Source organism: Oculina patagonica, chromosome 3, assembly GCF_052425735.1.
Source record: "Oculina patagonica isolate OP01 chromosome 3, crgOcupat, whole genome shotgun sequence".
Taxonomy (NCBI): Eukaryota; Metazoa; Cnidaria; class Anthozoa; order Scleractinia; family Oculinidae; genus Oculina; species Oculina patagonica.
In genome coordinates, this window is record NC_135760.1 from 16,376,765 (window position 1) to 16,400,030 (window position 23,266).

The 23,266-nt window shown below is 36.9% G+C and overlaps 1 protein-coding gene across 2 annotated transcripts in view; it reads right to left on the bottom strand.

Annotated features, from left to right (window-relative positions):
• The window catches only part of LOC144646965 (ectin-like), a 37,613-nt gene that overhangs the window by 1,648 nt on the left and 12,699 nt on the right, over window positions 1-23,266 (bottom strand). The window contains exons 2-6 of one of the 2 annotated variants that reach the window (XM_078506686.1): window positions 8,160-8,310; window positions 3,662-3,685; window positions 2,799-3,021; window positions 1,208-1,295; window positions 587-738 (exon numbers count right to left, since the gene is read on the bottom strand). In XM_078506686.1, coding sequence (XP_078362812.1) covers window positions 587-738; window positions 1,208-1,295; window positions 2,799-3,021; window positions 3,662-3,685; window positions 8,160-8,295 — 623 coding nt within the window. In that variant the 5' untranslated portion in view covers window positions 8,296-8,310. The remainder of the gene's footprint in view (window positions 1-586; window positions 739-1,207; window positions 1,296-2,798; window positions 3,022-3,661; window positions 3,686-8,159; window positions 8,311-23,266) is intronic. The other variant, XM_078506687.1, reaches the window with a different exon arrangement.

Sequence of the window (23,266 nt, forward strand, 5' to 3'; positions counted from 1 at the left end):
TGAATCCTATTAGCACTCTTTATCGAATCAACAAATTTCCTTATCCATGCAAAACGTTTTATTTGGAATGCTTTTTCAACAGTGCGCTTTGCTTAATTTACTTAACTATTTCATAACAATTGGAAAATTGTTCTTGTGGGACTGCAGAAGAAGCCAAACACTACCAAAAATTCAAGGATTTTAAGCAAAAATTAAAAATAAGTATGAAATTGAAAAACAAATCAGTAAGAAAGACTTTTTCGAAAAAAATGGTTAATTTTTCCATATTAAGTATAGATATAATTAGATATAGTTAAATTATATAATTAATTTATATAATCCTTTGTAATGTTGTTTGTTAACATGTAACTTAGTGGAATTAATTAATAATGGAATGAAAATAATATTGTAAATAAATAATGCGACGAACTCATCTTGTAAATAATTCATGTGTTTATCTTAAGGGTAACTCTGTAATTCATGTAAGTGCAGCTTATTTATTTATTTTTTCTCTTTTAGCGTGTTGTAATGTTGTATGTTTTTATGTTTCAATAAAGATGCATTAATAAAAGATAAATAAAAAAAAAATAAAAATGAAAATACTTACTAGTACTCTAGTGGCTTAACGTTTTCTGCAAACTGGCCGATTATGTTTCCTTTTGGGTAATAGCGTGCCACAATGAAAGTCTCAGTGTAGCCTTCGCTGTTCACTTTCGTCTTGAGACCCACTCCCACATGGGTAGTTCCCTTCCAAACCATCTGCATTGCAAATTATTTAAAAAAGTATAACTATAGCCGTTTCTTTCTTCTAATAATACAGTTACTTTTCTACTCAGATGCCATTCTCCTTATTTGCAGAGTCTACTTCGGCGGAAATCTTCGGAAGTGTTCGGGTAAACTTCGAAAGTCTTCGGAAGACTTCGGAAATCTTCGGGATACTTCGGTTCAACTTCAAAAAGGAAATAGATACTTCCAGGCAGTACACTTAATTACTACTTAACCTTTTCGTGCCCTGGAGGATACTTGAGGCCATTTAGAATAAACTCCCACTACTCCCGATCTTTTGCAGCTGTTGTTGCACCCGCCCACGAATTCCAACCCAATTCTTCCCGCTCCCTCTCCACGCTTCTCAGTACAATTTGAGATTTATTTTTAATTGTATAGTGCTTTCGTCTACATCAAAATCCAGTAATTTTGTTGAGTGTACCATAAATACAGGAATAAATACCTGGGTGAAGTGGAGATATCCACCATTGATAAACTCCCGCAATGTCTGTGGTGGGTTATTGTAGTCGTAACGAGACTCCTCGAAGTACCTACAAGAGAAACAAATACAAGCCGGATTGTTTGAGTTAGGGCCTTTTTACACGGTGCAACTTTCTTGCATACGGCAAGCTTCCCAAAGTCCTACGACATGACTTAGGACCATTTACACGCACGCGCGTCAGTCGTAAGTATGCGATACGTTGATTTACACGACGCGATTCGTGTTGCAGTCATGACGCAAGCGTGTCCCATGCGATACTCGTTGGCAATATTGTGTCGCGGTCTAATTCGCTCCTTTTATTCTGAACAATTGCTTTATTTCATCAGCAGGTGCTCTTCAAAATGATTGTGCGTAGCAGTGGCTAAATCACGGTGTAAGTGGGTCAGGGAGGGTTGGTATCGCTAAGAGGGTGATCGATTAACTATAAGTCACGATCGAGTCTCCCAGGGGATTTTAAGGCATTGAACGCGTGAAAGTATGATGAAGAGTGTAAGACAGAATTTAATGACAAAAAAAAAAGAAATCTGCCATCAATAAATCATAACTTCAATATTATGTTTTTATATTGGTCAGATAAAAGTACAATTAAATTTTCAAAATGAAAGTGCACTTTTCGCTGAGCGTGACAAATTTAGCATTATAGGCACGCGTGTGGTACACGCAACGAATAAAGGATGAAGGTACTCGGTTTCGGTTTTACGAATTTTTAACCCTTAGAACGTAGTTCATTTCTTTGTATGGATTGGTTTCCTAGAAACGAAGTAGTCAAGTGTACCCAATCACACTTACGCTCATGCTATTATGACCCAGTCAGAGCTAGTAAGAGCACCAAACCAAAACTTACAACCGCTTTTAACTAGAGAGCAACGTACATTGAAAAATCTAAGAAAACACACTGTTACTTGGGCAAGTCGAGCAAAAGCATTACAGTAGAACCCCGGTAACTCGAACTCGCGATCGCGACAACTGGCACTCCTCTGCAAATTCGAATTAAGTCTTATTTCCCTTTGATTTGACCCCACTTTTCAGTCATTTTTACAAGGTTATCTCGAACTCTGATAAATCGAATTCCTCGCTAACTCAAACTAAATTTCGTTTCCCTTGATCAAAATTTACCCCGATAACTCAAATTCTGGTTCTCGGGTTCCATGCACGGATGCGCATTGAAATATTCCATTGAAATATTTCATTTTGTTGTCGCTTAATTGGATTTGAACGCTAAAATTAACACTACATCAATTTGATTTTAATTAGTGCAACGAACAGATCAAAAATTATTGAGTCATTTCCCGATCTTATGAGTCATACCGAATGTGGTGCCTTTATTAGCTACGTAATTGCGTTACAATTTCTGACAAGATAAGTTTTATTTACACTCTACTGTATACTGAAGTGCTAGAAAATCAGTAAACTATCAATTGTAAACGTGGCAAATTGAATATTCAATCGTCTCGACCCCGATAACTCAAAGCCCCACTAACTCGAAATGTTTTTCGTTTCCCTTCAGAGTTCAACTACTGGGGTTCTAGTGTTGTTGTCTTAAGGCACTTACCAAGACTGCACTGCGAGATCGCATGACGCGGCCGATGTGCTCCATGACCAGTGCAGGTTTTCTCCTTGTCCAGTGCCCTCCGCGAGCTCCAGACCCCTTTGTGCCAGGCGATCGGCCCAGTCCTGAGCATCTTGAGCCAGTGTGGCATCCCAGATCAGGTATGATGTGTTCTGATGAAGAGCGCGATGGTAATTGTGGGCTTGCAGACAGGCGTCCTCGTCCACTTCGTATTAAGAAAAATATGAATATATGCACGTTCACCATAATCAAACTTAACGGTTTAATTCATGTAAAGAGACTTACAAAATAGCTGGAATAAATTCTTACTGGTATTATTCTCATAGAAAAAGCTATTCTTTTTTGGAGGGTAAAAAGTAAAGCCTCGTTCAGGGGACTACGTCACAGTTTTTAACATATTTTTAAACAACCAAAATTTATATTTGTGTCGTAGGAAACTTAAAATTAATGGTCTGTTTTTATTAACAATTGCTAGTTTAGAGCACTGAAACTGTTTAGAAGCGCGCTTGACTGCGGATGGCTCGGATGGAAATGGATTGCCATTTGAAAACGTTAGCCAACGTTTTCAAACACCTCAAATGATTTTTTTTGCGCCGATAGAGAATGTATATGACGCCAGCGTTACGAGTCAGTCAGCGTTACGAGTCAACTGATTTTTCACGCGCTTCAAAAAAAAAAAAAGTGTGTTTGCTTCGCCGGCTATTTTACATTTTATAATAAGAAATGAAACTTTCTTTGCTGTTTTTTTTACTTGCTCTTATCTCACGAGTTCCTAAAATTGTGTTATTTTGTTGTTTAATAGTTTTAATTTCCGTGCATTTGTTTGTTTGTTTGTTTCAACTTACCTACGGGGACTGGAGTGGGTGCAACTGAAACACAAATATCAATTAAAAACTTTAAAAAGTATACAATGCAATAAAAATCAACAAATTGCTTGCATTGATTAGCTTAGGAACGTGAACTTTCTCTATGACTCTTGAACCTTTATTATTTTCTAAGAAAGGTAGTAGTGTGTAACGCGTCCTGCCATGGATGGATGAAGGAGAGTGTGGCGGGGAATATAACGTTGGATGGCTCTAAAGTTTTCGCCTTTGGGTAATAATAATAAAGCTTAGAATTATAAATTTATTTATTTACAGATTTAGTACAACAAACTTAGAAAAGGTTATTGCACTAGCTGATGGTAGTAAGGTAATTGTACTAGGTGGTGAAATTGTAAATAATTTTGTATATTTTATAACATTTCGCTCATTTTTTAAACATTTGTAAACCTTTCACTCATAGTAGTTTATATACTTACGTTTTTTCATTTATGCGTCGCATATATTTAAAGCTTTAAAGAGTTATTTATTTATTTATTTATTTATTTATCTAGGGGCAACCGCACAAACAAGATAGTGACAATCATTTTTGTGATTTTCGTGGTCGGTTATAACATTTAACATTATTTCACTGTTATTGACTCTCCGAGATCATCCGTTTACATATAGTTACACCTAATTGAAGAAAGATTGACCCTGTGAAAAGCATAAAACATGAACGATAAGACCGAATGGCATTCTGGGAAGGCAACATTGGTGCGCTAAGAAATATTCCATTTATTGATAATCAAGATATTTTCCTCTTTTGGGGCATAAAGAGCATGATCTATGCAACCTGTCATTCATAATGTTTATTCTGTCACAGATAGGGATGATTTTTTTCAGATTTCCCAGTAAACATTTGGGTCGCATCGTTCATGGTTTACGCTTTTCACGGGTCAACGTTTCTTCAATCAGGTATAGAAATACCATGAACGCCACATCCATGAAAGAGGAAAAGTAGAGCGGTACTACTTCTCTGGGGAGTGTCACAGAGACAATACAGAGGGGGATATCCTCTTTGAGACGTGTGCCCGTGTAAATGTCATATTTTGAAAGAAACATCTTTAAACTGATAATGGATACGGAGTGTTCGAAACATGTCTTTGAAATTTAGAAGTGTGCTTATTTTTTCAAATGTTTAATTTCGCTCATATATTTAAGAAATTTCGCTAATATTTATTTGAAAGGTGCGATAGTCTTTAACTTTCTAAACATGCACGATAGTGGCCCTACACCACTCATATATCAAACAACGTAGCTTCCAGCTTCTTAGTCAGCAAAGGAATCAAATTGTGTACAACTTTTGCTGGACGCACACACTTGGGACTTTTGCCCAGCAAAATTAAGATAAAGATATACGAACAAAAATATCGCTCGCATAGCTTGATTTCTCGGTGGTGTTTTTTTCTACACTACAAGCGTTCCAATTCTATTGACATCAGCGGTTGAAGTCTCACTCAAATAGCCGGCGTTCGATCTCAACATACTGAAATATCAAAATTTACTATTGCGTTTGTTCAACATTTAAACTTTAAATAAAACTGCATACTGACTTTTTAAAAAAAATGAGAAAAAAAGAATAATAACAGCCTCCATTTAGATTTGAACCAACGACCAAGGCATACGGAACTTCTGTAGAAGGGTTCTCTACCAACTGAGCTATCGTAACTTTGTATGGTACAGAATATTTTGTTTTGTATATTTTAATATTATATTTCGACGCGCTTTAAAAAAACATGTTTAACTACTCGGTTACGAGTATACAAAACCTTAAAAAATCGCTTTGTTTTAGCTTGTCGTACAGAGAGAATTTGCACCCAATTTCTGCTCTGCATGTCGCTGAATAATAGTCAAGCGTAGCGAATGATTTAAATATATGCAATTACAGAGCATATATAGGCACGTTGCACAGAATTGCTAATTTCTTGACTCCTGAAAGATCCACACCAAAAATAAAAATGTAGGGTTATTAAGAGTCTTACAGAGATACTTCATGCCAGATTTTAGACTGAAAGGTGCAATATTCGAGCCGTAGAATTATTTAATCACAGAGATGATTTACATAATTACAGAGCAATGTATAGGTACATCACAGAATCGCAAATTTCTAAACTCTTGAAAGATTTTTATCAAAAACAAAAATGTAGGGTTATAAAGAGTCATGCAGAGATACTTCATGCCAAATTTTAGACTGAAAGGTGAAATATTCGAGCCGTAGAATTATTTAATCGTACTTTATTATTAAATTTTACAGAGCAATGTATGGGCACGTTGAACAGAATTGCTAATTTATCGGCTTTCGAAAGATTTTCATCAAAAACAAAAATGTAGGGTTATAAAAAGTCATACAGAGATACTTCATGCCAAATTTAAGACTGAAAGGTGAAATATTCGAGCCGTAGAATTATTTAATCGTACTTTATTATTAAATTTTACAGAGCAATGTATGGGCACGTTGAACAGAATTGCTAATTTATCGGCTTTCAAAAGATTTTCATCAAAAACAAAAATGTAGGGTTATAAAGAGTCATACAGAGATACTTCATGCCAAATTTTAGACTGAATGGTGAAGTATTCGAGCCGTAGAATTATTTAATCGTACTTTATTATTTAATTTTACATAGCAATGTATGGGCACGTTGAACAGAATTGCTAATTTATCGGCTTTCGAAAGATTTTCATCAAAAACAAAAATGTAGGGTTTTAAAGAGTCATACAGAGATACTTCATGCCAAATTTTAGACTGAAAGGTGTAATATTGGAGCGGTAGAATTATTTAATCGTACTTAATTATTTAATTTTATTTATTTTATATCTTGTTTGTGTAATTATCATTTTATTTTATTTTCATTGTGGCTTACCTGTAAACTAGCTGGTGCGTTCCCGCAGATTTTGCTAGTCATATCTGCGGGACGCATCGAAACTAAGTTAAGTGTAATGACCACATTAAACATTATATTGCATTGCATTGCAATGCATTGTATTGTATTGTATTTTAAACAAAAGAGTACCTTACCATCACCATGATCCAGTATACAAATAAATAATAATAACAATGATGATGATGATGACGATGATGATGATGATGATGATGATGATGATGATGATGATGATGATGATGATGATTAATGCTTTTATAAACTGGACAAATAACAGTTGTAAGTCAGATCTCACGCTCAGGTCATTATCTTACCCTTGTGCTTTTTCTAAGAAGATCCCAATAAATTAACTATAACTTAAATATAGCATTGGATATAGTTTTGGGATGAATATATTTACACAGGCTTTGTTGTATTAGGAACTAACTGTAAATCTAGCTAAGATTACATATGATTTTTACTTAACTTTTCGCAGATTTTTAAAAAGATTATACGCTTATAGCTAATCGCAATAACATTATGATATTAAAAGATGAAAAAAGCCAAATAGAAATTAATTAGCTTAATCATCATAGCTGAATACATTTACAGGAAATTCACGGGTTTATATTTGTACGAAGCGAGCGAATCTTTGTGATTAATTAATTCCTATCTGCCTCTTTTTCATTTTGCTTTTGTTATGGCAATGTTATTGCAATTAGGTGTGTTATTTTTATTTTTTCAGGTCGCTAGGTAATTTGTTCCAAATTTGAGATCTCCCCCCGGCCCCCCGCCATGAATTTAAATGAAAATTTTCCATAGTTTCTTCATTTAATTTATAATCGATATATAAGACGCGTTACTGAAATAACTATCACGCCATAAGGTTTTTGTGACGTCATAAATTTTAAAATAATGTAAATTTCAACAAATCCATGCTACAGATTTTGCTTCAAAATGGACTCAACCCGTGGTGTTGATTTAAACGGAAGAAAATGTAACCTGGCTTAGTTTTTGAGGGTTTTTGTGTTCTGTTCACGTGACTTACCAAATACGGTCATGACTACCGAAAATGAAAGAAACCTCCAATAGAACAAACATGGCCAAAAACTAAAGCCATGCTTCTAAGGGAGCCCAAGATATGACGGTTAGAAGTCATCCATAACAACCATTTTGTAGTTTAGGGTCTCCCCCCTTTAGCGGTGAAAAAACGACCACGCACACGAGGGGACATGTTGCAGGGACATGTCGCAGGAACCTGTAGCAGGGACAAAATCATGTGTTGTTCGAATTCACATTGAGGTCCCTGTGACATGACCCCTCGTGTGCGGGCACCTTTATGGGTGCAATGGTATGCAGATTACGCGAAATTTTGGCTTTGTCGTAAGCAGAAACAGACACACTCCAGTAACTCACTCCCCCTGATACACCTTCGCAAGGTTTTAAGAGACTGTTATTTTCGTATAACGATTATTTTGACTTGAATATATCCCTGATATTTTTTCCCCGTTTTTTTCTTTTATTTTAACTGATTTCGGGTCCTTTTTTCGAATGTTCATGGTATTCTAACCTTTGACGGAAGAAATATTATGTAAACTGGGACCGCAATGAAAATCACTTACAAGCCCTTTTTTCCACATGTGTCTCCTCTTGGGAGATATCAACAGGAAGTGGTGGTACTGGGAACAAGCGCTCTGAGGCGCCATGACAGGTGACTTGAAATGCGACGAGAAACAAACCAATAAAGAAGAAAGACATCGTTCTTGGAATATCCTTAAATCGAAAAAAAAAAAAAAATGAAAGGTTAAACGTAAGTTTTTAGGGTGCAGGGAAGGCGATGAGGTAACAGCGCTCGCCTCCTACCAATGTGGCCCGGATTGGAATCCTAGATATGTGCGTCACAGTTTGTTGTTCGTTGCCGTTATTCCTTCGAGGGTTTTCTCCGGCTTATCCGGCTTATCCGGCTTTTGTCCCTCCACAAAAACCAACATTTTTTATATTCAATACAATCGGGCATCCTAGGGCGACAGGTTTTGTCAGTCGTAATACTGGTGTGTGTTACCCTCGTAAAATAAAGTTAAATTATTTATTCATTTATTTATTATGTAAACCCCAATAAAAAAAACCGGAAATCTTTCGCGCGAAAAAAACATATCTTCACACGTGAGAATAACATGTTTTATTATATGACCCGTACGGAGACGCGCGCAAATTCCTTGTAAAACCATATGAAAAAAAGTCCCGTATGAGGGCCGTACTCCTCGCTCTAGCAGGGCCGGAAATATAGATTAGTTTTAGATTACTTCATAGAAAGTGCGCCGTACGGATTTTTATTCACGAGTTGAAAAACTTTGGAAAACGAACGAGTGAGCGTAGCGAACGAGTGAGTTTTCCAAAGTTTTGTAACTTGTGAATAAAAACCGTACAAAGCACTTTCTATGCTATAATTTGTTTATTACATATATAACGAGAATTCAACCATTGTGCACTTCACGCCGATTTTTCCAGTTTATAACCTTTGACATACAACAGCTTAATAACGGCGCGAGAAAACAAAGCTAAAAATGCACATAGCTTTACAAGCGAATTCGCTATTTCAATGATGTAAAAAAAAATTCTGGCGACAAACTCTCCTAGACAAAAACTTTATTTAAATAAACACACAACACGTACGTTTAAATCAAAACTTTTCGTATCGCATCGAGGAAACGTCACCACAAGCGAATGATTTTGAACAAATTGTGACAACGCAAAGATTCGGTTAATGAAACAATAATTACGACGTAAATCCAGAGTAAAAAAATGCAATTTACTTTACCAAGACGATCCAAGAGTGCCTGAATATTCTTAGAAAGTCCGCGGATTTGTTGTAAGTTCCGAAGAAAGTCTTGTCTTCGCTTTCACTTATCGACACTTTGTTTGTCTACACTTCGCCTTTGAAGAATGATTTTTATCACTGCTGTATTCTTTAGGTTTTGCTTAGCGTGTTTCTGTTTGCTTGCCTTTTCATTAAGTTCTTAAAAGGCAAAGTTTTGTAAAGGAACAAAACGTGTAGCCATGTTTCCAAAACATAAAATGCCGTCGAGAGCAAACTTGCCGCTCGCTTTCTCAACCTCTTTGGAAACCATTTGAATTCTCGCGCTGTGATTGGTTGAGTCATACTACTCTAGATGCTGATTGGTTATATTTTTCACATGTGAAGAAAGCTATACGCGAAGCTGATTGGACGTATCGCTTTTTCACATGTGAAGTATAGCAAATATGGAATTCTACTTGCAAGGTTTATTGCTAAAAATTCTCGCTATATATGTAATAAAAAGCCGTACGGCCCTACTAGAAATGCGTACGGCCACCTCCTGCTGCGAGATGCCGGAATTGCATGGAACCAGTTGATTCCACGGCTTTAAATTCAGATGAACGATAATTAAGATTTTTCTAAAAAGCAGAGAATGTCCAGCATGTTTATTAAAACTTTACTATCTAGAAAGCGATGTAGTTTGCAGGCGCAGAAATTAAAACAAAACGTGTTTAAACTTGGCAAATGATAAAGAAATACTCCTGATAACAACAATAAAATCGAAATAAAAGCCCTCAAAAAACAACATAATCGGACAAAGACGTATCCTGGTTTGTAGTCATGATAAACATTGAAGAAAAAATGCAAATGCGAAGTTAACTCAAATTTCTCTTTCTGCTGCGTAAATTATTAAATCACAACAAACAAAATGCGAGTACATGTTTACGACTAACCTGATTATGACACAGTTTCCCGCTTGTTTTCACGAAGCATTTTAAGCGCAATTGGGACATCAACTGTAATGCAGAGGTCAACATCGTCGAGGAACTAACGAATTCAGGGACTAAGCAGCAACAGCAGACGTTCATAAATCCTACGATCTATGGTAAACAAAACAACTTGAAGCCGAAGGGAAACGAAGCGAACCAAAATCCTGAACTGCCAGTACAATCCCTTTTCAAGTATTAATGTAGTTTTTCATAGCATGATCTAATGTTGTTTTTAACATCCAAAATCCTTCTTGGTGGAAAATTAATTAATCCTCTCGTTCAAACCAATTGTGAATTTCGGCTCAGAAGAAACGTCGCTAAGTTGTTCAATCAGGTTAAATTCAGTCTTCGCTGAGACGAGCACGACTAGCCGAAACGTCGTGCAAATTATTTGTTGTAGTCCTTCATAAACGTTTCCTTTGAAATTTCTACTAACTGCAGTCATGTACGAGGAATTTGGTCGGTTTTAAATCTTCTTGAAATGGAGCTAAAACTCGGAGATTTGGTTGAAAATTTTGACATTGAAAGTTCAAAAACTTTGTACGCACATCGCAGTTCAAATTCACTTTACTGGCTTCACAAACAAATTACGAGCTACTATTGGCTTTTCAAAATGCGCGCGAAACGGGCCGCCGCGACTGTCTCCACGAAAGAAAAACAAAAGAAAATCAGTGGTCATATGATAAAATGCTTATTGACTGAGTTAGGTCGGGCCGGACGGAAAAATATTTGGCTCTCGGTCAGGACGCACGGACATCGCTGCGCTCGGTCCGTACGTCCTGACCTGGAGCCAAATATCTGCCCGTCCGGCCCTCCCACTCAGTCAATAAGTACATATTATTTTTTTCTCAAGCATCTCAACGGTCCGGAATCCTCAATCCTTGAATCTGATTGGCTATTTGAGCGCGCTCCAGCGGTCCGGCTTTTCCCATCTGGACCCCGCGTAAGGACCGCTCACGGCGCGAAATCATTTTGCAGCTTCGGAATTACAAACACATGAAAGTGTTGCTCTCCAAAATCGAAATAGCTGTTCGCCAACGGTTGTAAATTTGAAAGGACAAAAAAGCAGAGGAATTAAAGGCCTTTAAGTTCTTCAAAGGGCGAGTATTTATTTCTTTTTCAACAAAATCGAGTTGTAGTTTACCGTTCGTAGTTTGCCGTTGTTTGTGCAGTTCACAATGATTTTCACGCCATTGCGGTGTTAAAAACTTCAACGGTTTTCAGACTCCATCTATGAGTTAAACGGACTTGGTTGTCGGTCACTTTTTGCTAAAACGAAACACTATTTACCATCATTCAAGGAAATGTGATTCTTTGATCAAAACGGACAAATTAATTATCACAATATTGTGCTGTACGCAGTATACACTTCGCATTTCATTCAGTTTGGCACTGTTTATCAAAATGAAATTCTACTGGGAATCAATGCAGAGATTATAAGTTTGTTAAATAAAACTGCTTTTCATTCAAAAAGTATTTTTGAGTCAGAGAAATAGGCCTAACACCCTGCGAGCCCAGTTTCTTTCAGGACTTATCGGAAATGGAAATTCTCCGGGAAGCCGAAATCGATTTAAATGTGTTAAGTTTTGTGGCATATTTGTGCTATATTTATGACTTTATTTGCTTTTCTTGTTTCATTGGAGTATAAATTAATATACTGAACCTTTCTTGAGTACGGTTCATTTTAAACGAACCTATTTTATTCCGAATTAAATAGCAAACAGAATTATTCACTCTTGCTCGTAAATCGAGTCGGACTCAACATTGAAATCAAATCCGCGCGTATATAACATAGATTTTGCGAAACAATTTTTCTCGATTTCTTTTCCAAACAAATTAAAGTAAGAAAAAAATAAAAACTTTATTTGCCGGCCTAGGTCGGTCTGTATTGGGAAAAACTGTACCCTTGGTCTTGAGTACGTCCCTCGGCCTACGGCCTCGGGCCGTACTCAAGACCTCGGGTACAGTTTTTCCCAACACGTGCCTCCCGGCCGGCAAATAACATGTGAAGATAACGATTTTGAAATGTTTCTGACAAGCTTACCCTGTTTCACTGTTAAATGAGCCAAAGTTAATCGATTTTAAGTCGAAAAATCTTCGGATCTTCATCGGCAATCTTCGGCAATTTTCGGAAAAGTGTGGAAAATGTTCGGAAACATTCGTACGACCTTCGGACAACATTTTGAAAATCCTTAGAAATCTTCGGAAAATGGTCGGAAATCTTCGGAAAATAGTCAAAAAACATCGTAATTAGTGGGTTTATATAATAAATAGAATAATACATGGTTGCTTGGAGATATGAAATTTATCTTCTCGTGTTCAAATTTGAGCACTCGAAGATAAATTTCATACCTCCAGGCAACCATGTATTATCGTCTATTTATTTATTTATTTATTTATTTATTTATTTATTTATTTATTCATTTGTTTATTGATTTATCTTGGGGCAACCGCACAAACAAGATATTGACAATCATTTTTTGTGATGTCCGTGGTCGGTTAAAACGTTTTAAACATTATTTCACTGTTATTAATACGAACACCGAAGGCACAAGGCAGAGTGTCCGTATTAGAGAGATGTCCGTATTGAAACGGTCTCCACTATAACGTCACTTTTAAGACTACACTGACAGCTTGAAGTGTTCAGTAACTTAAATGAGGTCCACACTAGTCGTTTAACTACATCTAAACAGGAGCCATAATCGGGGACGAAGACCGTAAGCGCGCGATTGAGGTTGTCCCCATGATATGGAACAATTGTGCTATTTTTAGCACAAATTGCGCCATCTTCGACGTCATAAACCGCGCGAATACACGCAAAATTGCGCGGGTTCTCGCGTGGGTCCGCTCGGATGTAACCGGAGTTGCGTGTTCAGTGTCACGTGTGTCGCGAAACCACTCGAGTCTGCACGAAAACTCGAAAAGAAGGCAGTCAAGTTCAGTGAAAACCTCAAATTTTGTATGAACAATATCGTATACCAATATCGTATATTAAGCGCTATTGATCAGAACATGAAAATATGCGCTATATAAATTAGCAAATTATTAAATTATTATTATTATTACCAAGCTGTGCAACTGCCATGTCAAACTAAATTCATCTCCTTGATGTAAAGCACAAGATTAACTACCGTTGCAACTGCTGAAGAAGTTTTCTGAGATGAAATTCGCGATATGAACATTGGATTACTGATCGAAGCCATCGCGGTCTAAATTTATATTAATATATAAATTTAGGCAAGCCTAAAAGCGGAGCTCCCCAGTTAATTATTTTGCACTTTATTGAACTCTGAATTCTGGCCATTGTAAAACTTTAAGGCTAAGAATTTTATATTCGTTTTATTTTTTTAATAAATAATAATTAATATTTTTCCTTATTTCTTTTTTACCGTGTCCGGGGTGGGGGGGGGGGGGGGGTACTCCCTAAAATTTACTATGGGGGTGTGCCGTTGAGTTGCTGAGACTCTGGACCTGTTCCAGAGACAAAAGGTTCAATTTGCGACCCTGTTCCAGACAAACACTGCAAAGTAGGTACCCTGTTCCAGCAATATCCACAATGGAAATATATGAAGATAGATATAATAACCGGTATGCAATGCATACTAAGGCGAGGACGTTCCAGTAAAGCAAGACAGTATGTTAAAAATTCCAGACAAAGAACTGAGAAGGGACCTTTCGGGCTTCGTTTTTTTGTTGTCCTATTTCAGACTGTGACATCACTCTTGAGAATCACTACTTTCAAATTCAGAAAAAATTATCTTGGTATTCAGCATCATGTGATTTTGAAATGGGCTACTTACACTGACAAAGCCAAAAATGTCTATTGAGTGAAAATGCAAGTCCAAAAGATGTGTGATTTACAGCAAGGAGCCCAAATGTGTGACCACTTTTAATTAATTCACATTCTTTCGTGCAAGGCAAAAATTGTTAGTACATTAAAAGTGGTCACCCTTTTGGGCTCCTCACTGTAAGTCGAAAGTTGAGACACTGAGACATTTGCTATAAAGGGGGGGGGGGGGGGGGGGGAAATGGGTTTGTCAGGTAAATAAAATTTTAAAATACAGTACTTTGTTTCCGGTGGTGTTTTTAGTTGTGCATTCCAAGGAAAGGTTAGTTTCTAACCAATGTTACTGTAATTAAAAATCTCGATGATTTGGTAAGTGCAGAATGCAATATGGAACAATTGAAAGTATGATGTTTTATATATGTTCGTGTTTATTTGCTTTATTTTACTTTCGGAAAAAACTGTTCACAGGCTACTTTCCCAGGTGTTCCTTACGCTAATCTTTGCAACCGTAACACGACACTTTTGTTCGTTTGTAACAAAATACTTTTGTCTTCCTTGAAAATGCGGTAACATGAAACTTTTGTTTTTTGTTTGTTTTACGGCGGCATCGATGACATTTGTTTAATTTAATTAAGTTACGGTTTAGACTGCACGAAAGACGATTCTCAAAAACTAAAGAAACAAATCTAATCAAAAAACATATTTTTCGACAGGTTTTTTAAAACGCAGTACAGCTAGGATATTTGTTTCCTGGTTGTCAGGTGTTCACGCCGAAAATCCCGGTGCAAGTTTTTGCATACCTAATTACGAAAGCGCTGTGAAAGTCTCAAAATCTAATTTAATTAATTTGCGGTTTTTACTTGGCGCCAAGAAGTCTGCAGCCTACCGCAAACACGCAGTACAAGCGATGTTCATGATAGTTCCAGAAAACAACGTAGACTAATCTGCGCATGCGTTTGGTGTAAATTACGTTGAGTAGTACCACAAGGAGAGCAAAGGTTTTACTGAAACAAATATATACCTTGGAGATCCTCATCTAAAAGTAACGTAGATGTGCTGCAAGTTTTACTTGGGGGGTATGGTCAGGTGCTCCCACTCCAACCCCCTCCACAGGAATAATTAATTAATTGATATTAATTAATTAATTGACTATTAAAGTTTACACGTTAGCGCACTAGCGGGTTAGCGGACGACAGCCCCAACAAACCATCACAATAGTGCATTCTGCACTAATAAAAGGCAAATTGTAAGCTGCTTTGATCACAAAATTGGCACGATTTAATTCGTACAACTCTAATAAGATGTCTTTTTTCACGACTTTTCACAATGGAAGGCAACATATTTTGTAACTTTACTAGACAGCTAGGAAACTTCCACAACTTTGGCAAGAATAAAATGTCTTGAAATAATGTATCTAGATTGCCTCTTGTTTAAATGTGGCTTAAAGTTGTCTGCACTGACTGTACAATCTGTAATGTAAATTTTGTGCAGTAAGTCCAAAAACTTAATATCACTTAAAACACGCAGTGCAAGCTTAAGGAAGTACAAGTTTCCAGGAAGTAAAGTTGATATAGCATCTTGATTTACTCTTGTTAAATTTAAATGGGGCTGAAAGTTGTTTGCACTTTCTGTACAATTTGTGAAGCAAGTAAGTCCAATAAGTCCAACATCTTGATACAGTACATGTGGAGTCTAGGAAGTAGAGTTGATACAGTGGTTTGCCAGTAATGAATTTGAATTGAGAGTCTTTCAGTAGCAAATCCAGAGATGTTTTACACAGTTTATTTTTTTTAACTTAGGTGTTATTGCTACATGGTTTTCGCTGTGTTTTTTTTTTAGATATATCTGCCATTCATAGTGAGGATTGGGCTTTCTATATATTGCATAGAGGCAGAATAGAGGCCAATAACCAGTTCCAGTCAAAGCAGTTCCAATGCAATAGCCACATTCACACATTCATGCTGCTTCTTGACAAAGTGCAGATTAAACATATTGAAGCAATTAGGACAAAACACACCTGTCAGTGGATTCTTTGAAAACTGTATTTTGGATGTTTTCTGTTGTTTTTTAATTCTGTTCTGTAAACATAATAAAAGAAAGAATCAATTGTTAAAATTGATTGCAACATTGCAACAATTTATTGCAACATAAGTAGTTACTTAAAATTTTCTTTTTTTCTGAAACACATCTTTCTACATGTACACTATGCTTCTTAAATCATTTACTAGTTATTATGGTCTACAAAAATGTATATACTCTTTTTTGGTTGCTATTAAACGTGACCCAGCTTTAAGGTCACTTTAGTGTGTCTTGAGAACACCAGTTTGGACTCTTGATTTATCAGTATTTATTTAGATTTGTATAAATGTGATCAATTGTAGTTCTTTTGTCAGTGGTAAAGCCTGAAATAAGTTTGTTTGTATCCATATTTTACAATCACTTGTTTATATTTACTGCTCCTTTGCACACCATTATTAAGATCAATGTTGAAATCTGACCTAGTAGTATACGAAAACGTTCTGTTGACAGAAGGGATCGCGAATGAAGCTCTCTCAATGCTTAGTAATCTATAAATTCCAGCAAATTAAATATAACAACATCTAGCAGATATTTAGCCTTTTAAAATCGTTATTTCGATTCCATAAATACTTTGTCTATTATGTTATTCAATAAAGTACGTGACAAGCAAACTGATATAAATTTTTGATCGCTCACCTCAGCAGTTGTGGCAATATATTCTTCTGCACTTCTCCTCTTCAGTTAAAGCTCAGGTTACAATGTCGCCAGTAGTTCAGATCACAAATATATCAATCCTGATGTTTAATTAGCCGTGTTTATATTGCTTTCAATGCTTTATATCCAGTTCAACTTCAGTCTTGAAAGGCAAAGGTCTGCCGAAACAGCACTCGCCAGCTGACTCCAAGCTCGTAAACCACAATTTAGTTCGGTGTGTCGATAAGGTTTTTGTGTACTATGATATCTCAATATGTTTGTAAGTGAGCGCAATTTAAGCTACTAATCTTACTTCGAGTCAAGGCTTCTGGCTGCGAAAAAGTCTCGAATAACCAAGATGGCGGAGGAAAACAATCTCAAGCCATATTCTTAGTTACCAATCCCCCTCGGTTCGAATCATCACATCGCCCGTTGTAAACCCAACCAATTTTATCGCTTCATAACATAAGGCTCGAGACTAACGTCCTCGCCTAAAAACACTACCGTACATCACAAAGCTCTCACTTGACTTTCGTCTGTGGCTTGGAGATAAAGCGATGAAAGGAGCGGAGTTTCATAGCTATATACTTGATAGTGTTTAATCAGGATTCTGGGAAAACAATCAACCCTGTTCTAGAGTCAAAAGGGTGATTTGTATACCCTGTTTCAGAGTCAGAGAGACAAAAAGCATACCATGTTGAGCGGCACATACCCGTATAGCTCTTATATGGGAGTACCATCCCCCCCCTCCGGGTACCATGTACAGCAACACCAAATAAGAGAACAAACAAAATCAATCAAAATGTTATAATTCCACCGAAAGCATTATCATAAAGAAGTCTGGATGGGAAATTATGTTGCAAAACGGGCAATTATGTTACCTTCATGTAGAAAAAAAGGAGGGAGGACTAGGGCTGCATGTCGGGGTAGATAGGCATATCACATGGCAAATAAGGCATTTTTGTTGTTGCTTTACCAGCTTTAAAAGAAAGAAAAAATCACTTTACATTTAGAGTATAAAGAAAATAACAAACATCTACATTTATAATAAGGTTGATTTTAATTTTTTTCATTCACTCATTTATTCATTTTCATTTTCACTATTCGCCGATATTTTAATTTTGAATGGAAATGGCAGAGGTTATAGCTAATGGTTTACAGCATGTTGCCCAAACCAAGCTAACTCCAAGCAAACCAGAGTGAAAGCTAACCACAAGCAAACTAGAGTGAAAGCTAACCGCAAGCAAACCAGATGAATAAAGCTAACTGCGAGCAAACAGGGGTGAACCTAACTCCGGAAACAAAGAAGTGACATTCTGTCATTCCACCGAACAGGGTCACCCCATCCCCAACCCCCCCCCCCCCCCAAAAAAAAAGAAGATAGCACCTTGTTCACTTTTACATGTCTTTTGACTCCCCTTCCTCTTAAGGGGTTTCACTTCACTTACAGAAAAAAAGCAAAAATTCTGGGAAGCTAGAATATTGTTTGTGAGTCTCAAACTCAGTTTTGCTATTTGATTACCCAGAAAAAAAAATAGAATCATGTCTGCTTGTGTATAAAACTATGCAAGAAAAAATATAACATCAATACTTTGACTACTCTTTTAAAAATTTGTTTGTATTATTGTCCACATCTTTATGGAGTCATGTTGCCCATTTGTCATGGAGTTCACAAAGTAAGCAAGTGAGTCACAATTTGGTTGCTACATGGTACCTTATGGATACTGCAAATTTTATCTGGCTTTAGAATATTTCACTTATTTTAAAAATATAGCTGTTCTTATAAATTGTACACAGCATACAATACATAAGAATGAAATTGGTAATGTATATTGCTTGCAATAACGGTTTTAAACTCACCTATACTTTAGAATTACAGTACCACCAGTTTCAGCATAACTAATCCAAATTCAAATAATTACATTGCTTTGTAACTCCACTGCCTCCCCCAAAGTCAACCAAAGATCTTATCATATAATTAGACAACTACATGTAAGTCCTGTGTAGTTGAGGGCTCAAAACATTTGGACACTTGCAGGTCATGTTAACTGGCCAAACAGATTTTAGCTTGGTCACATGTGGTTTCTTACCAGTCAAAACATTGAAAATAGCAATTTTAAACTACCACCATTTCTGCTGTTACTGTTTTCGCTGCATATTTTTGAAAAGATCACTTCATAATTCCCTTGTTACATCTAACAAGATGTGAAAGTGACAGGTCAATCAAGAAGTCGTTTTCTGAAGTACACTGTAAATAGGTTAACATTTAAAATCTAAATTTTGCTTATTTGCAGCTTTTCTTGATTTTAATTTACATGTAATTTACTAGTCTCTTAAAAATAGCATCATGACGACACCCAAACATCGAGCTGGATTTAATCTTTCCTGTTTTCTATTTATGTCCTTGTCCTTGTCTGTTTTTGTGTCTGTGGCACTGCAAACTCTGCAACTCATGTTAACCCTGAAAAAAGTCAAATGCCACAGATTAAATTAAAATTGATTAATTGTCATCAATATCAATAATTTATAAAACAAAACACTTAACTTGAGCTTGTTTAACTGAAGCCAAACCACTGGATGCAAAAGGATCCATTAGATATTTAACATAGATGGATCAGCACAGACTATTTTTTTTACTGATAACTGCAAAGTCAACTAAATATTTTAATAAACTCAAAGCATCACTGCAAACCCTAACACCCCCTCTTACCGGTAATTAAAAGGTTTGGCCTTTAATCAACCCCCCTCCCCCTCTCCCTCCCGCTAGCCCTTTTAGAACTTCCATTGACCTTACATGGGATGGATCTGAATATTTGGGTTTTCCTTGGTATAAGAACCTGTGAAAAATGTCTGTTTTGAAGCTATTGTTTTCCTGCTCCATGTTGTTTTGAGGCTCTTTGATGCCTTGTTTCACTGGTTCATACACTGAGGATGAGATGGCCATGGATTTCTGCCATAACCACACATTGGAATTTGTGAGGAGTTTGTGAGGGGAGGTGGCATTCAAACCATTTAACCTTCCACAGCGAGGATAGGGTATAGATATTTTCTGGTACAAGATCTAGGCATTTCATGAAAACATACTTTTAGTGAAATATTAATTATTTAAATTGTCTACTAATACATTGTAGTTGTTTTGAATGTCATTGAAGAGAGACAAACTAACTCCCGAGTTAGGATTTCGAGTTAGGATTTCGAGTTGGATTTTTGAGTTGGATTTTCGAGTTGGATTTTTGAGTTAGGATTACAAGTTGGATTTTCGAGTTGGATTTTCGAGTTGGATTTTTGAGTTAGGATTACGAGTTGGATTTTCGAGTTGGATTTCGAGTAAGGATTTCGAGTTGGATTTCGAGTTGGATTTTCGAGTTGGATTTTCGAGTTAGGATTTCGAGTTGGATTTTCGAGTTAGGATTTCGAGTTGGATTTTTTTTGACAAAGCAAAACCCATTACAATTATTGAAAGCTAACCATAAACAGGCTAACTGGAGTGCATAGTAGGCTAACCAAAGTGAATAGTAGGCTAACAGGAGTGTGTAGTAGGCTAACCCGAGTGCATAGTAAGCTAACTGGCGTGTATAGTAGGCTAACCGGAGTGCTTAGTACGGTAAGCAACTTGAAAATCCAACTCGAAATCCTAACTCGAAATCTAACTCGAAATCCAACTCCAAAATCCAACTCGAAAATCCAACTCGAAATCCTAACTTGAAATCCAACTCGAAATATTAACTCGAAATCCAACTGGAAAATCGAACTCGTAAATCCAACTCAAAATCCTAACTCGAAATCCAACTCGAAATCCTAACTCGGTGAATAGGCAACCTCCATTGAGGAGTTGAATAATGAATGCAAATATTTCACAAAGTAAGAAGATCAGCAGCAACCAAATGCAGATTAAAGCAGCTGGGTAAAAAAAGAACGAAACTGAATAAAAACATATTTCAATTATAACTAATATAAACTAGATACCTGATTTACTTTGCTGTTGTCCACTTTGCACAGAGCATTCTATACCAAGTTCAACAAAACTTGACTGTAGCCAGTAGGTATTCTTCATTCATTGCGGCTTAATGGCAGAATATAACAATACCTAAAAGAAGGATTGACATAATAATCTATTAAAAACCACCACACTAGCTCTAATTAATGGCCCTGTTTATAGAAACTCAAACAATAAGACAATTTAGACAGCACCTTAGGGAATCAATGTTCATGTGCTATTTTCTTACTTGCCCAGCATATTTAACGTAGTGACTTATATAATATTCATTATCATGTCCTGAAGAGAACCCTGAAGAGGTTGAAAGTTCTAGACGATGTAAATGTAACTTTTTCACGCTCCAAACGGTTGAAAACAAATAAATCTAGAAGAAAATGTTTATAAAAAGAATTTATAAAAAATTCTGTCTTATTTAATGGATCTCATCAAATATAATAATATTAGCCTCTTTCGTTTATACACTCAGTGTAGTGACCCTTCCTTCCTACAATGGGATATTTAGCTTTTCTTCTTGGAGATTTCTTGTTAACTTACTTGTATAGAAAAAACATTGCCATTGCAAAGATACACATTCAACACTGTCATAGTGATAGTCAATGTAAGTTTGCATACACAGCTGCATACAGTGTCTAAAATGGCATGAATTACAAGTAGAGCGAACAATTGTGTTTTGTAAAATTACTAAAAATAATTAACTAAGATAGTTTTATGTGGAAATAAACTGAGTTTTTTTTTTGTTTCTGCTAAGGTGTGGTAAAAACGTGTCAACGCAAGAAATTCGCAACGTAACGATCTCTTAGCGTATTCGTCCACGACCCTAAAATAGTTCGTTCAAACGAATTCCAACAGCGAGTAAATAAGAATAAATAGATGAATTAAAAAAACTAAAACACTAAGTTTAGCTGGGAGTTTAAATAAAAACATTAAGTCATTAACAGCTCATGAATTAATCGGAGGCGAAGCGGCCGCAGTTTTTCGTATTATTATCCAACCGCGTAGTACATGTTTAAGCATATAATTACAGATTTTCACAAAAAACATGGACTTAGTGTATTCAGTAAAGTCAAAGTTTGTTACCTCATATTTGAAGTCGGAGAATGCTTGTCAATTCACAGCAATTCAGCAGGACAAAGCTTTCAACCAGCTCATGAATTAATCGGAGGCGAAGCGGCCGCAGTTTTTCGTATTATTATCCAACCGCGTAGTACATGTGTAAGCTATAAATTATAACTTACTCCAGCACCACCGACCTTTGAATTATCTGCGAAGGTCTATTTCAGCCTTTTCCATCCGTGTAGCTATTGACACTTCTTTTTTCCTTCACTTCAGTTAATTGCGTTTAGCTCAATTACTAGAGCTGGTCAGCCGCCGAAACGGTAGAAACTCGCTCGCTCTCCACCTGTGCTTTTTTTTCGGATCTCCCCGTAAGCCCTTATCGTTTGCCATAACTTCCATGATGTGTAAAGCCTTTAGACGGGGTAGACCGAGAAATATTTACGGAGACATTTCTTTTTCCTGCTCGGTTTCTCCTTGTGCTTCGTTCAGCTTTCAAACTGACCGGGTTGTTCACTTTGTCCTTCATGTAAATCTAAATGGACTGACCATGGAAAAGAACTTGCGCCCGCGGACCAATAGCAATGCTATCACTTGGTCAGCGGTCAACTTAAAAAAAAACACGCGACCTTGACTAGTTCTAAACCTGAGCCCGCGATATGGTCATGTGATACTGGTCAGCGGATACGTTGTTTTGACAGCTGTCAATTGACCATAAAATGGATGTCCAATATCAAAGATCTTAGTCGATTACCTCACTCATTTCTGGCGAAGGAGGCAGAAGATTGTCTCCCCTCCCCCCTCTGCTTGGGTTGCCTTGGGACTCCCCCTCCCCCTCCCCGAGAGTCTGTACGCGCGCGCGGTCGACGGGCGTACGCACCAAATTTTTTCGGCCTCCTGGGTTTACAAAAATTCTCTCGTACCCGCATTACCCATGGTGCTCCGCTCCGCGCGCTGGCGCGCGCTGTAGAGCTCCGCTATTATTACCAAGCTGTGCAACTGCCATGTCAAACTAAATTCATCTCCTTGATGTAAAGCACAAGATTAACTACCGTTGCAACTGCTGAAGAAGTTTTCTGAGATGAAATTCGCGATATGAACATTGGATTACTGATCGAAGCCATCGCGGTCTGATCGATACTCCAAGCATCGCCAAAAATGAAAATCGTAATTATACAGTGACAACAGAAGCAACTTGGCTGTGTCTTGTTCTGTAGAAATAATTTCGTATTTACCGGGAGAGCTTGCAGCGCGGATCGAGACGAACGAGCAGAATACAATCCTGGTATGACTGTAAATAAGCTTACTTACCCGGTTATAAATCTTGGTTATAATAAAGCTTTTTATATTAGTATGCCCTGGTTGATTACGTGTCGAAGTACCACAGACATTTG